We start from the raw sequence: 16,600 nt of genomic DNA on the forward strand, positions 1-16,600 counted from the left end.
ATTGAGACGATTCAACACGGCTCATGACAACAATCACCTCCTACATAATAGCCAAATTGGCTAGTCTCTAATATATGAGGCAACTCATCCTGCCTAAGGTATTCCGTGGTTTTCCTAAGGCGTAAGACAAATGTCGGGATGAGCCCTATAAGAAATGGGCCACGGAGCTATATGCCCTTCCCCCATATATATTCCCCTTTAATATAAACGACGTATGCCCTAGTTCAGAACCTATAAATTGTCTTTTAAATATACGCGGCCATTCAATTAGTCGCAATTTGAAAGGACAGGGACCTCTCAAATTGCAGATTTAGATTTCACGGCGCTTCTTCCGACGGCCTTCACATGCCTTGTCATCGAACAACAGATGACAGCGTCTTGCCATCCTAACGGCAAACACCAGCCATCTCCTCCTCGCCCCGTTGCGTGATCACTTGATCAAATCTCCGTCCCCCTCGCGTATGTGGTACCTAAGAGGTTACGTCCAATTTCGGCTTCCCCTTCAAAATTTTCTAGAGTTCCTTCAGTGGAGCAGCGTAACCCGGAGTGAGACTAGTGGCCAACAGGCTTGGAGCTCACATATTTAGTTTTGTACAGCCCCCAACCCTTTGCAAGGACGCGTTTTGCGTACCTTCTTAATTTGTCCTCCCAATTCTCTTTCGATTTTTCGATTTAGATTTTTTCTACAGATACTGTACATCAGCTGTGACCAAAGTGGGTGTCGTGATTACATCGTGTAATCACAGACATTCAAACGGGTACGAGGAGTTTCCTGTACATTGCTGTGTGTTTCATTCGCGTACTGAAGGCAAGCAGTGACGCTCTGTCTCTACAAGTAGTAAGAGGTGGTTTCGTAAAGAATGAGAAGGAGAACTTTTTTGTTGTTCTGTCGGACAAAATGTAATATGTTTACTTTGCTCAACGGTTCAATTAGGAGTATATAGAAACATTAATTGCCACGCTGAATAATGTATTATTAGTATTGTTATTATTATTGTTACTGATGAAAGAGTAATGGAACGGAGAAAAATTCTCTCCGGCACCGGGACTTGAACCCGGGTTTTCAGCTCTACGTGATGATGCTTTATCCACTAAGCCACACCGGATACCCATCCCGGTGTCATCGTTGATGACGCAGAATATCTGCATGGAAATATCATATGTACTTCGGTACATTAAAATAATATATATTATTGTTACTGATCACTAACTTGTATGTGTTTCTATATTCTTCTGTACGTGCACGAATATTGATATTTTTAGATCTTCTCCCTAGAAGGATAACATTCTTAGGTTTTATCTCAATTTTAATCTTCTTAACCTTTAGATGAGGATAACAATTTATTAGTTATTAATTTAATAATAATATCGTAGAAAAACTGATTCAATATTACGTGCCAACGAACTATTAAACGCCAGGAATTGACATGTCTTAAATCATAGCCAGGAAGAGAAAGATGAGATAAATAAATGTAAGGAAGTCAACTGCCTAATGGGGTTTGTAATATCTCGTGCTCTAAAGCCTTTTAATAGAACAGAATTTCTCAAAAGAGTAATTATTAAAATAGCTTAAATAACTTGTCCATTAGAAGTTTTTATTTTTGAAAAACTATGAATTTCTCGACCAAGCGTCGAGAGAAGAATTTAGAAAATTCCTGATTATATTCAAGAGGAAGGTTAAAAAAGAAGCAAGAAAAATCGTATATTTTTCACTGGCTCTTGATGACAGCAGTGACATTACTGATACAGCAAAGCTTGAGATTTTTATCCGCGGGATTGATCAAGATGTTAGTACAGGAACCACCACTGGTTGTAGTTTTCATGCCAAGTACCTTTCCCCCGTCTCCTTACTTCACAGGCTGTCTGTCGCATGTAATCACTGCAGCTCGAGTTTTGGTCACAGCTGCTATACAATCACCATCCGTGTTTAGAAATTCCTGTCCCTCAATCTATTTTGACACAAGATCTCTTGTTGCAGTTCTAACAGGAGCTATGGCAACACTTCACAATTCGACACAAAAAAACTAAATTGCAGTTTACAAGCATGCTACTTCTGTCTTCCTTCTTTCAATATTTTGACCTTCGGTTCGTAATGAGCGAGAGTTGGGGATTGGAAATGCCACTATAACAAAAGGAGCATTTTGTGGAAAGTCCAAAGACTTGTTGTCAGGTAGGATGTCACGAAACCATACTGCCGGTAGCTTTTTTCTATTTTTCTCATTACATTAATAACGTGGAAATACCAGATTCTACGGAAAAGCATTCTTAAAAGGCCCTGTTATGCAAGTTAACATAAAATATAGAATAAAACGAGAAGAAATGACATAATATGCAATATAAAAGTATAAATAACAAAAGTAGACAACACACATTCAAAGTATACAGAAAACCAACAACAACAACACATACACAACACATCCAACCACCCCACACAACACAAACAAGCTGCATTCCGAACAATGCTACACAGACTACTCAACATACTAATGAACCAACAGGATTACAACGAAGAACTAAACACAATCAAATGCATAGCACAAGAAAACGGATACAACCCTAACATAATAGACAAAACATAATCACAAAAAACATAAGAATACAACACAAACACAAGAACACAAAAAATACATCACACTAACATACGAAAACAAAAACACACACAAAATTGCAACCTCATTCAAGAAATTAAATTACAACATCGCATACAGAACAAATAACACTCTACAAAAACATCTCAACACACAAACAAACTAATACAACCACACAGGCGTATACAAACTCAAATGTAATACCTGCAACAACTTCTACATAGGACAGACAGGCAGATCGTTTCAAACACGTTACAAAGAACACATCACAGCCATAATACAATTACAAAACACCTCCACATATCCAGAAGACATCATAAATGCTAACCACACCCAGAAAGACATCAACACAGACATGGAAATACTGCACATCCAACCAAAAAGCCAGAAACTAAACACGCTAGAACAATATGAAATATACAGACACACGAAAACACACCCCAACGAAATTCTCAACACACAACTCAATTTCAGAACACACACACTCTTTGACTCTACATTATACAACACGAACACACCCTCACAGGAAACAAAACAAGAGGCGCAAAGACCAACAAAGACCAATTCTGAGGATGGCCCATAAATAGGTCGAAACATGTAAACAAGGTATGTTAGAATTGAACACAAGAAAGTCTTATCGTACATATTCCTATAAATATGTGCTATTAAATTTAAAATGTTCAAAATATGCATTATGGATGAATTTGCTTCCAAAAAAGACCAAAACATGCAAACGTGCACGGAAGAAGTACGGTTATTTGCAATTAATAAGTCACAAAACGAAAGTTTGAGAAGTGTAACCAGCTTATTTAAAAGCATTTCGTGGAAATTCGGGCTCTACTTATGAGACAGTATCTAATAAAAATTATAACTACTCACTAATATAACAAACTGTAAAAGAGTAAATATTTTTCGTAAGTTAAATGTACAAATTGACTTCAATACAATGCCAAAATTAAAGTACAATAATAACACTAATCTATATATATAATTTGAATTGGTAATGGAAATTACGGGAAAACGGCTGGACGGATTTTAATAGAGTCCCCTCATTTTGAAGCTTAGAACTCAAAGTTTTTCGGAAAAATAGTAGTTTTCAGTGAAATGTCAATTTTTAAACATAATGTTCCTATTTTCCAAAATCCATCTGTCGTCAGTTTTGAGAACTAGCTAATAGCATTCACGGCCGACTTGATATTCCCTTCACTTTTTTGCAAAGGAGAAGCGAAGCGAGCATCAAGTCGGCCGTGTTGCATTTCAGAATAAAACAAAACACACACTACAGTAAACAATATTACACGAAGGCCATGATCTGCAAGAATGCTGACATATTTAGAGCTCAAATTAAATTGGTCATTAAAAGCTTAACTTACTAAAAATAATTTACAGGTTCGAGTCTGTGGTGTGTAATTTTCTGGGTACAGCTGTGTATTGGATATTAAAAACTACAAAACTTGAGGTGGTTTGATGACATTATTACCATTAGAAATTAAATATTATTGTAGATAATGCCATGATGTGACTATTTTTCATTAATTATACATATTAATGCTATATTGATGATATGAAAGTGAAACGTTTTGGGGTTATATAAGTAGATGTAGAGAATAACTTAAATTAGATTTTGATTTCTATATTTTACTGAGTGGCGGCTATATAGTATATATAGTAGGCTATATGTTACTGAAAGCTATAAAACTTACGTAAGATAATAATATTATTAAAAATCAAATATTTTTATAATTATTAATCAAGTGGAGTTGGGTCTTTTTCATATATTTAATGGCGGTGTGGTGTAGATATTTATATGCGTGGTTCTCTTCAGTAATGGCACGAGAGAGATTATCTTTCATTGTTATGGAAGCAAATAACTTTCCCAATGTCTGGTATTCTTCATTGAAAATAAATCTGAAAAATGTTTATTTGAACGCCTAATGAACTTAGTTTGCAGCATTTGCTGCACAAGCCACTAGTTTAGAATAAAAAAGCGAACTTTGAAAGTAATAATTCCGGCTAAAACAAAACTGTATTTGTCAAGCGGAGAACAATCGATATGTTAAGTATTATAATGTAGAATATGGAAATGAAAATGGAATGAAAAGAGGACAGAAATCTGTGTTAATTTGCATACCGATATTTCCGTTGTCGACATCTGAAGGCAGACAAGCGAGTAGAAGATAGTTCAGGATGAAATATATAAAGTAAAAAGCGTGCCATTGAATGAATAATGGGTATACACGTATAGAACCGGAACGGATAGAAGATGACGTCTTAGATTTGATTTTAGCAGAAAATGTCAGTTGAAATGACGTGTCAGCAAATTAAGAACAAAAGTGAAGACGTTACAGTAGACTCGATTATTCGCCCTATACTTGATCGAATGTAAATCGGATAATGGAATTTTCTGTGTGATTGAGATTCATATTATTATATATTCAGCAGAGTTGAACAACGATCGAGAAAGCAAGAGTAACAGCGCCTGCAAAGCCGGAAACCCGCACGACAGCATTGCCTGCGTCGTTGACTGTTTAAGGGGTTAGGTACAGCTTAGCCTACAGCAGTAAAATTTTGGAAATATTAAACATTTTTCTTTCTCCATTACTGTATTTTGTACAATAATGAAATGAATATGTGTAAAACATTGTCCTTCTGCTATATGAAAAAAAAATTATTTTTACGATTTAAAAAAAATTGTTTACTTTCTTTTTTTTTTTTTTTTCAAAATTCAGTTCACTGTGCAGTGATGAAGCGTTTTCTACATAACTAAAAAACTATCCAACATTCTGTTATGAAATTTCTTGTGTGTATTTATGCAATGTCATATCTACAATATGATGCAAGATCACTTCTCTGTCTTTGATAAATTGTCTGATAAAAAATAAATTCATTTTACAAAATAGTCAAATATAAAATTTATGTAGACTACTGGACTGCACCCCAGCACGAGCATATGCTCAGTTCGGGTATCTATTCACATGTATTCATTTCATATGTAAATTGTAAATAAATTTGAATTTGAATTTGAATTTGAACCGGTATTTTCTTCTAACAAAATAAAAAAATATATTATTTATTAAGGAATGTACTTGAAAGAGCATGATATTGTAAATATGAGTTTCAGCAATAAAATGAAAGAGAGAAAACATTAAAAGTTAACAAGTTTATGAGTTATGAGGGAAATATTTCATCACTTCACAGCGAATTGCACATTTTGGATTTTGAATATATATATAAATATATATATATATATATACTGTATATATAATTTTTTTAATCATAATAATATTTTTTTCATATAGCAGAAGGACAGTGTTTTACACATACCAATTTTCATTATTGTACAAGATACTGTAATGGAAGAAAAAGATGTTGAATATTTCCAAAAATTTGACTGCTGTAAGCTGTATCTAACTCCTTAAGCGAACGTTCAAGACATCGGGAATGGTCAACTCTCAAACGTCAAGCATCCTTGAATCGTCACAGTTGTTTATACCAAACTGAATTGTCATCTGTTTTGGCAATTGTTATATATGTATAAACAATCAAGTAGCCTATTTGAAACATCATCTCTACCTTTCAGTGTATAATAATCCGTTCCCCAGTCTTTATTTACTTACTAGACCCTTATTAAAAGGCTAGAATTTTTTTTTTCGTACGTTTGAGATCAAATGTACAATCTCAAGTAAAAAAAAATATTAACGCTTTATTTAACGTTATGTTTTATGTTTCTTAGAAATGCAAATTTACTTGAGATTTTTTTTTTCTATTTATGACACCATAGGTAATATCTGATAATAGATCCAGGATATTTTGATAATTCAGATACTGTTTTGTTTTGTCTTTTTGTAACAGTTAAACATCTCTAATGATATTTATTTCAATGATGTATGTTATTCAAAGTTATGAAATCTTTCCACACCGACCAAATGCTATTTCGAGAATGATGAGCGAGACTTGATGCGTGCGAGAGGAGACTCGAGAGACAAATGCAGCGAACACAGCGAGCGAGAGCGGCAGTTAGATTTGTTCATCTCTAGTATCCAGGTATCTGTGCATTTATGGATGCACCGTAGCAATTGAAAAGTGTGTGTGTGTGTGTGTGTGTGTGTGTGTGTGTGTGTGTGTGTCTAGTGCCTACCCACTTGCGTGATCCGGATTCCGCATACTGCGGACAGAAAGCAGGACTGTGCCATTTTCAAATTGCACACCACTTCGGCGGGCCACGTTATGCATGATGGGTATCTGTGAAGACTTATGTCGTGTACTAGAATGAGTGGATGTTAAGTGTTCGTGTAAGCATAGCGTAGGGAATGGGTGAGGGTGATGATGAAGGTGAGGAAAGGAGAAGGGGAAAGCCGGTGCCGGCACGTAGCCTACTCCTGTCGAATAGCACCAAGGGGGCTACCAGGCTTAACGTCCCCTTCCGACGGGCGAATTACTATCAACAGTGACATATGCCTTCCCTTCATATACACTGCGGAGAGATTTGGGATTTAACCCAGGCATATTGGTGCACAATCTAGTGATTAGAAGTTGTGCACCGCAATCTCTCCTAGTCCCGATGTAGAAATTTTACAAAACAATTTCGAACCCGGGTCTGTCTGTAGAAAGACACGCTACCACATGCCAGCCTGGATGGCGCAAGCGGTAGAGGCACGGCATGTCTTTATTGCTTGGCCTGAAGGGTTGTGGGTTCGAGTCCCGCCTCGGGCATGGGTGTTGTGTACGTACTAGTTTGAAGAAATCAGAAAACAGAAATAAGATAAACAGAAAGAAAACTTAGAAAAGAAAAAAAGTATTTTAAAAAACACAGAGCTAACTTGGCGGACGCAATGGGAAAGTGATGTTGACTATTATAGCCAATGGTTGTCATTCCGCTTTGTATTGCAAATGTGAGAGACAATACAATTTTCATTTTTATTTCAATGTGTTTTACTTTCTATTTTGAAATGGTAGGCTACTCAGGTATGTATGAATTAAATATTTATCCGCAAAATCCTTAACATGTGGTATTCGACAAATAAACAGAAAAAAATGAATATAAACTTAACCAGTATTTAATCCTTTCTGGCATGAATTGTTTTGTGGATGAAAACATTTTTTTTTTGTTTCTATCTTGAATTTTGACCTAAGAAACAAAAAGACAAAGCAATCCCTCTTCCTAATAACAGCTGGCCAAGGAACTGGCGGGTGCTGCACTATATCGGTAAGGAACGAAACTACTTCTGAGGATACCAAATTGAATCGTTAAACAAATCACGTGAGTCAGAGATTACAGAAATGTTAGTGATTCCAAATTTACTCATTCGAGCGGAAACTCGATCTCGTGACGTCAAACGCAACACGTAATTTTCTTCTACCAACTTTTCGAGATACCAGAAGAAGAAACTTACGCTTGCATGGTACAAAAAGTTCCAAGAGATCTAGAATTCCCTTAATGGTAATGGATCCCCCTGTTTTTGTATCGCCCGGGAAGCAGAGTAATCCGCGAAAATGAACTGCAGACTTGGATGGCTTTGGTTTGTAAGCGTAAAAACTCCCGCTCGAACATCTTTGTTCACCCGCTCTAGTAATGAAATGAGAAGTGCACAAAACCTTTAATTTATTCCAATGCCAGCGGAACTGTTCCACGCTGTAATTTGTTACACAACTTTGCTACGTGCATTCTATTTTTGTATTAGGTTCTTTTTTTCCTAGATGCAATGTCTTTTCACCTTCTAAGCAGCATGTTAAGATTCTTAAACTTTTTCTCCTTGAAACGACGAACCTGTTTTCAGTAGTATAATTGTTCTTCAGAAAAGTTTGTTTACTTTAGAAGGTAGAAATATGGCGGAATCTGTGAGACCTTACGCTGTAAAAACGAATATTTTCTCAGAAAATAATAACCAGTTCTTTGTAGATAAATTTCAGCTAAAATGGAGTATTTATTAAAATTAAAATGACTTTAGCACCTAGATAGCCGTTCCCTAGTTATAAGTAAAATCCTAATTCTAAAAATATACATAGTGTACCATTTATCTTGTGCACCTATTAGGCCTATAACTTTTTTGTTTGGATAGGTATTGGAATTTTTGTTTTCGAGAGCTATATTAGAACGAGAGGCTAACATGAGTATAGAGATTTGGTGTATGTAACTACATTATAGTACAAGATACATGTGACGTCATCAATTTTTCAAATATCACTACATACTTTAAGCATGTTACATTGATTACACACATTAAGACGAGTTCAAAAATGTATCACAATGTCACCTTCCCAATCAATAACAACAACAAAATGAATGTCATCAGAATGTGCCGTTTGTTGTGGTGTCCCGTTCATCTTGTGCGTTAACTTACACAAAACGAAAGACGACTGACGTCTGTATACGTCGTGTGTTGTGTGTTTGCTGTCTTAACATGTACACAAACCACAACAACTGTCCACGCCACAATCCACGTACAGTGGCCTGTACGTTCTCCGGACTAGTCACCACTCGACTTCTTCCTGTGGGGAACTGTAAAGGACAGTGTGTACCAGAACATTCTGACAACACCAAACGATATGCAGCAACGCATTCGACAGGCTTGTGTGTCTATTCAGACAGCAACATCTCGGACAGTCATACGATCTTTCGAGGAACGCCTTCGAATGTGCATTAATGTGAATGGTCACCATTTAGAACATCTTCTGAACTCTCAAAGCATAACATTATCACATTGGAAGTACGTTTTTGTTTCGTTTTGTTGTTGTTATTGATTAGGAAGGTGACATAGTGATACATTTTTTAACTCGTCTTAATGTGTGTAATCAATGTAACATGATTGAAGTATGTAGTGCTATTTAAAAAAATTGATGACGTCACGTGTATCTTGTACCATAATGTAGTTACATGCACCAAATCTTCACACTCATGTTAGCCCCTCGTTTTAACATAACACTCAAAAACAAAAATTCCAATACCTATCCAAACAAAAAGTTACAAGATAAATGGGACACTCTGTATAGAGCTCACTAGTGATGGTTGACAAAACAGCGAAGAATAGTCGGTCTAGTTGTCCTGGCGGTGTTACTGCTATACAAGCATGCAGTTCAATCTACTTACATGAGTTCCAGGTTGTGGTACTTCTTGAATGAATCTTGACTCAATGTGATGGAATTGTTGGATAAAATCCTACGGAAGAGAAATAAGTCTTAGGTACAATAATTACATACATTGATACGCAACCATTTGTCTTCTAAGGAACTGTTTATAAATTTCATGTTGAATCTTTCGTACACTACTTTGAACACTTGAATATAAATAATTGATTAAATGGCGATCTTACTCGTGTTAATTATGTAAGCATGTGCGGCTTACAGCTGTTTCGGTGCTACTTGACACCATCCTCAGAGCCTACTAGATCTCGGTGCTATCTCAAATTCGTTGCCTGTTGTGTGAGTGCGTTCGTGTGATTAAGAGTTGTGTCAAATAGTGTGTGTGTTCTGAAATTGATCTGTGTGTTGAGAATTTGACTGGGGTGTGTTTTAGTGTGTCTATATATTTCATATTGTTCTAGTGTGTTGAGTTTTTGGTTTTTGGGTTGTACAGGGTACGTCAGAAAGAACGGATGAATTTCACATGGCAAGAAAATTGTAAAGATTCATCAAATCAAAAATTTATTGTTATCAACATATTCACCAATACATGCAGTTTATTTATGGAAAACAACATTATCCATATGATGTCCTTGGCTTTCAATACAGGCATCGAGGCGTTTTCTGGTGTTCGCCATCACTTTCACAGTCATAACTGGTGCAATTGCCACGATTTCTTCGCGAATCGCTGTCTTCAGTTCGTCCAGTGTATGTGATCGATGTTTACAAACTTACGCCTTCAAATGGTCCCAAAGAAAGAAGTCGCAGGGCGCGAGATCTTACCGTAGCCTCGGACAATGTCAGTGCAATAGAATTTCGTCCAGTTGATTTCTTCTTTAATGTTGAACCTGTGATACGAAATGAAGCCACCCACCGCAAAATTGTATTCCGAGTTGGAATCCTAGCGTGACATCCGATGTCGAAATGAGTCCTGAGTGGCGATCATAGACTCTTCATTTTTCAAAAATGTCTCTACGATGAAAGCACGTTGTACACCAGACCAACACCATGTTCTCAACTGAAACTGCATTCTATGGCTGACCCAACAGTCGTGGTCCCCCTCACTATATCTCTCTCCTCGTTGCGTATCGATAGTTTGAAATCCATCCGTTCTTTCTGACGCATCCTTTATGTGTAGGATTTCCATGTCTGTATTTATGTTACTGTATGTGTGGTTAGCATTAGTTATGTGTTCGGCATATGTAGATGTATTGTGTCCTCTGGTTATTGCTTTAATGTGTTTTTTGTATCGAGTTTGGAATGATCTGCCTGTCTGTCCAATGTAGAAACTGTCGCAACTATTGCATGTGAGTTTGTATACACCTGTGTGGTTGTATTTATTTGTTTGTGTTGTTTGCCTGAAAGAGCGATGTTTCGAATGTGGGTACTCACAGACGGGTGACATTGGTGCTGATATCCTGCGGCACGTGTGTGAGTCCCAGCTCTCTGCAGAAGACCCAGGTCTTGTCCCGGCACAGACAACCCCGAGGCAGTGACTCCAACTCTGAAACAACAAACAACTGGAATCCACGTGAAAGGATAAACTTTGTTATGAGGACGTGATTTCACGCGCTTTGCGGGTATTAGCGGAGGAAGGTGCAGAACTGAAAAAAATGAATATTCTAGTGAAGTATGTGAACAACAAAATCTGTTGAATAATTTCGACGGAAAAGCTGTTTCTTCAGTATTTCTCAAAGGAAAATTTCGTGCATAGGTCTATATTAGAGCAGATTTCGAAACGTGCTAGCTGTTATGAAACATTTGCACATTTAAGGGAGGACATACAGCTTTGAGTACTGAACAATTGGTGAAATTAAATATCTATTTCTAATCAGTGAATAATGTTATTATTATTTGAACTGATATTTCACTTCCGGTAGTATGGCAGAGAAGGCCTCATGGCCTTGACTGTGACAGTGTAAATAAATAAATAAATAAATAAATGATAGATAGATAGATAGATAGATAGATAGATAGACAGACAGACAGACAGACAGACAGACAGACAGACAGACAGACAAGTGAACGAACGAATAAATGAATAAGTGGATGAATGAACGAACGAACGAATAAATGAATAAGTGGATGAATGAACGAACGAACGAATAAATGAATAAGTGGATGAATGAACGAACGAACGAATAAATGAATAAGTGGATGAATGAACGAACGAACGAATAAATGAATAAGTGGATGAATGAACGAACGAACGAATAAATGAATAAGTGGATGAATGAACGAACGAACGAATAAATGAATAAGTGGATGAATGAACGAACGAACGAATAAATGAATAAGTGGATGAATGAACGAACGAACGAATAAATGAATAAGTGGATGAATGAACGAACGAACGAATAAATGAATAAGTGGATGAATGAACGAACGAACGAATAAATGAATAAGTGGATGAATGAACGAACGAACGAATAAATGAATAAGTGGATGAATGAACGAACGAACGAATAAATGAATAAGTGGATGAATGAACGAACGAACGAATAAATGAATAAGTGGATGAATGAACGAACGAATAAATGAATAAGTGGATGAATGAACGAACGAACGAATAAATGAATAAGTGGATGAATGAACGAACGAACGAATAAATGAATAAGTGGATGAATGAACGAACGAACGAATAAATGAATAAGTGGATGAATGAACGAACGAACGAATAAATGAATAAGTGGATGAATGAATAAATGAACGAACGAACGAATAAATGAATAAGTGAATGAATGAATGAACGAATAAATGAATGAACGAACGAATAAATGAATACATGAATGAACGAACGAATAAATGAATAAGTGAATGAATGAATGAACGAATAAATGAATACATGAATGAATGAATGCACGAATAAATGAATACATGAATGAATGAATGAACGAATAAATGAATACATGAATGAATGAACGAACGAATAAATGAATACATGAATGAATGAATGAATGAATGAACGAATAAATGAATACATGAATGAATGAACGAATAAATGAATACATGAATGAATGAATGAACGAATAAATGAATACATGAATGAACGAACGAACGAATAAATGAATAAGTGAATGAATGGACGTACGAATAAATGAATAAGTAAATGAATAAATGAATGAATAAGAAATTAAATAAGTAAATAACTAATAAATAAGTAAATAAACACAAAAATAATAGAATGAATTAAATGATTTACTTAATTAATTGAATGAATTAAATGAATTACTCAATTAATTGAATGAATTAAATGAATTATTAAATTAATTGAAAGAATTAAATAAATTATTTAATTAATTGAATGGAATTAAATAAATCATTTAATTAATTGAATGAATTAAATAAATTATTTAATTAATTGAACGAATTAAATGATTTACTTAATTACTTGAATGAATTAAATACATTATTTAGTTAATTGAATGAATTAAATGATTTAATTACTTAAATGAATTAAGTGAATTAATTATTTAAATGAATGAATTGGATGAATGAATGAACTAAAGATATTAATGAATGAATAAATAAATGAGTAAATGGGGTGGGTGGATGAGTGAGTGAGTGAGTGAGTAAATAAATAAGTAAATAGCAAAAAATAAAAATAAATAAGTAAAAAAACATATATATTAAAAAGGACGAAGACCATGGTCATAAGAAGAAAAATAAAGAAGGTAAACTTGCGAATTCTAAATGAGTAGTGGAGCAAGTGGACAGCTTCAAATACTTGGGGTGTACTATAAACAGTAACATGAGCTGCTGCCAGGAAGTCAAAAGGAGGATAGCAACGGCAAAGGAAGCTTTTAATAGAAAAAGGAGCATCTTCTGCGGACCTCTGGAGAAAGAACTAAGGAAGAGACTAGTGAAGTGCTTTGAGTGGAGTGTGGCATTGTATGGGGCAGAAACATGAACATTACGATGAAGTGAAGAGAAGCGAATAGAAGCATTTGAAATGCGGATATGGAGAAGAATGAAACGTGTGAATTGGACAGACAGAATAAGAAATGAAGTTGAATTGTAAAAAGTGCGTGAAGAAAGAATGATGCTGAAACTGATCAGGATGAGTAAAAGGAATTGGATGGGTCACTGGCTGAGAAGAAACTGCCTACTGAAGGATGCACTGGAAGGAATGGTGAACGGGAGAAGAGTTCGGGGCAGAATATGATGTCAGATGATAGACGACATTAAGATATATTGACCATATAAGGAGATAAAGAGGAAGGCAGAAAATAGAAAATATTGGAGAAAGCTGGGTTTACAGTGAAAGGCCTGCCCTTGTGCAGAACACTAAATAAAATGAAATGAATGAAACAGTAATTCAAAAACTTTGGAAAATACAGGTATGTTAGCAATAGGCCTATAATTGCTAAGTTCAATCTTATTTCCTTTTCTATAAACTGATACAACTATCGATAATTTAAGGCTAGTTGAAAAAATGCCAGTTAAAAACAAATTGTCAGAGGATATAAAATATTAGAAATGATCTGTTTGGTAAAATAATTTGACATGTCGTAAATGTCTTTATAATGTTATATGTCTAAAATAGAATTAAGAATGACCTTAAACCTTAAACAATTCATCAATTATAATTATGCTACTAAATTCCTGGGACGTTAGCATACATATTGCTTATTTTCTTGGTGAATATATTCCTTTCTCCGAAAATCAAATCTGGCAACCCTAGAAATGATCCTGGTACTCATTTCTGTTAGGAGCTGAGTACTATGAAATCTACATCGACATGGGGAACTATTAATAATGGAATTCCTCAAGGATCAATATTAGGTCCCCTACTTTTTCTAGTGTTTATAAATGATCTTGCCCCCCTTATAAAAGATGTAGGTCATCCCATATTATTTGCAGATGACACAAGTATAGTAATTACACCCAATAACTCCAACACATTCCAATCTTCAACAGAGGAAATTCTCTTCAAAATATGTGACTGGTTCTCAGTCAATAAATTAGTATTAAATTGTAACAAAACTAACATAATTCAATTTAAATCCTGTCCAAATTCAACGTCGCAAATTTCTAGCGCAATAATTAACAATAGATCCCTATTAGAAACAACAACAACAACCAAATTTCTTGGCTTAAAAATCGATAATGTGTTAAATTGGAAAAATCATATTAAAGAAATTACCCCCAAACTAAATTCAGCTTGTTTTGCTATTAAATCTATGCAAAAGATAGTAAATATCAATATCTTAAAAACAATATACTTTGCATACTTCCACTCGGTAATGAGTTTTGGAATAATATTCTGGGGAAATTCCACAGATAGTAACAATATATTTCTATTACAAAAAAGAATAATTAGAATAATAGTAGGTGCGAAATCTAGGGAGTCGTGTAGGAGTATTTTCAAAAAACTACAAATAATGCCCATGGCTTGTCAGTATATCTTTTCATTAATAGTCTTCCTCGTATGTAATCGTGAAAACTTTGTAACTAATTCAACAGTTCATAGCATAAATACACGTCAAAAAATGACTTTCATACTCCATCAGCAAGTCTATCGTGCTATCAAAAAGGAGTGCGTTATATGGCAGTAAACATTTTTAATAGCCTCCCTATCGATATAAAAAATGAAACTCAAAACATAAAATTATTTAGGGCCAAATTAAAGAAGTACCTAATTTCTCACGCCTTCTATTCTGTAGGTGAATTCAAGACATTCAATAACATTTCATGAAATTGATACTAAAATTTTGTGTTGTACTAGTAGACTGTATTGTAAATCTCGTCTGTATATATTTCATCTAGACTGTGACTATAAATTAAGATTTTATAATACTGTAGTATTAAGTTTTTTGACTTGTTCCATATTCTAGCTGTAAGCATGTATGAATACCATGGAATGTTAATAAATGCAATACAATACAATACAATACAAATTCCAGGGTCGTAGTGCGGTCGGAAGGTTTAGATAAATGGAGAAAATTCATGACACTGTCGAGAGTCGAACCCACAACTTTAAATATTTATGTGAAGTTTGGAGTTGCAGAAAGTTGTGCGTAGTTTAACGGTGGGTAGCACTATCTTACAGAAGCTGTTACTTTATTGATCTTTAAGGTTGGGAGAATTATTACAAGTGACAGTGGTGGAGGGTGGAAAGAAAATAAACACTGACCTCAGTAATGAATTAAAAGTTGACTTTGCAGTCGTTACCAGCCACTCTGTTTAACATAGTTATTGACTCTGTCTTCAAACAATTTGACCTGAAAGCATTGTAATGCGTATGCAGAAGATATTATGTCTACTGAAAGAATTGAAACCTCCATAGCAGACATTTTCCAACAACCAAGAAACACTACGGCTTAGTAATGTACACAGAGAAGCAAAACACGTTAAATCAATTGGCTAGTTCAAAAGGGAAGGAATCCAAAATTCAAAGTTTTGAGAAAACTGCATTTTAAAGCTTCATGATGCTGTGAAAAATCCAATTAACATCACTCTAGTTTGAAACATATAGTTGATATAAAACATCATTAACAGAGTTTGGAGTAGCTTTAAGGGTTAGGTACAGCTTACAGCAGTAAACTTTTTAGAAAAATTCAACATTTTTTTCCTCCATTACTGATTTTTGTACAATAATGAAAATTGAGACGTGTAAAACTCTGTCCTTCTGCTACATGAAAAAACAAATATTTTTACGATTTAAAAGTAATTTTTTTTTTTCAAAATTCTTAACGGTGGTAGTTCATTGTGCAGTGATGAAGCGTTTCCCTCATAACTCTAAACTTGTTAACTTTTTATTGTCCTCTCTCTCTCTCATGCCCTTTCAACTACATTCCTTAATAAATAATATATTTTTTATTTTGTGTAAGAAGAAAATACTGATATTTGACCATTTTTTAAATGAATTTATTTTTTATCGGACAATCTAT

General features: G+C 34.8%; 1 protein-coding gene across 4 annotated transcripts in view; it reads right to left on the minus strand.

Moving 5' to 3' along the window:
- LOC138711198 (relaxin receptor 1-like) overlaps positions 1-16,600 on the minus strand; it is a 125,016-nt gene that overhangs the window by 58,670 nt on the left and 49,746 nt on the right. For 3 of the 4 annotated variants that reach the window (XM_069842571.1, XM_069842570.1, XM_069842569.1), the window contains exons 4-5: positions 11,100-11,211; positions 9,676-9,744 (exon numbers count right to left, since the gene is read on the minus strand). In XM_069842571.1, the coding sequence (XP_069698672.1) occupies positions 9,676-9,744; positions 11,100-11,211 (181 nt within the window). Of the gene's footprint in view, positions 1-9,675; positions 9,745-11,099; positions 11,228-16,600 lie in introns of all 4 variants that reach the window. The other variant, XM_069842572.1, reaches the window with a different exon arrangement.

The sequence above is a fragment of the Periplaneta americana genome, chromosome 12, assembly GCF_040183065.1.
Source record: "Periplaneta americana isolate PAMFEO1 chromosome 12, P.americana_PAMFEO1_priV1, whole genome shotgun sequence".
In the NCBI taxonomy this organism is placed as follows: domain Eukaryota; kingdom Metazoa; phylum Arthropoda; class Insecta; order Blattodea; family Blattidae; genus Periplaneta; species Periplaneta americana.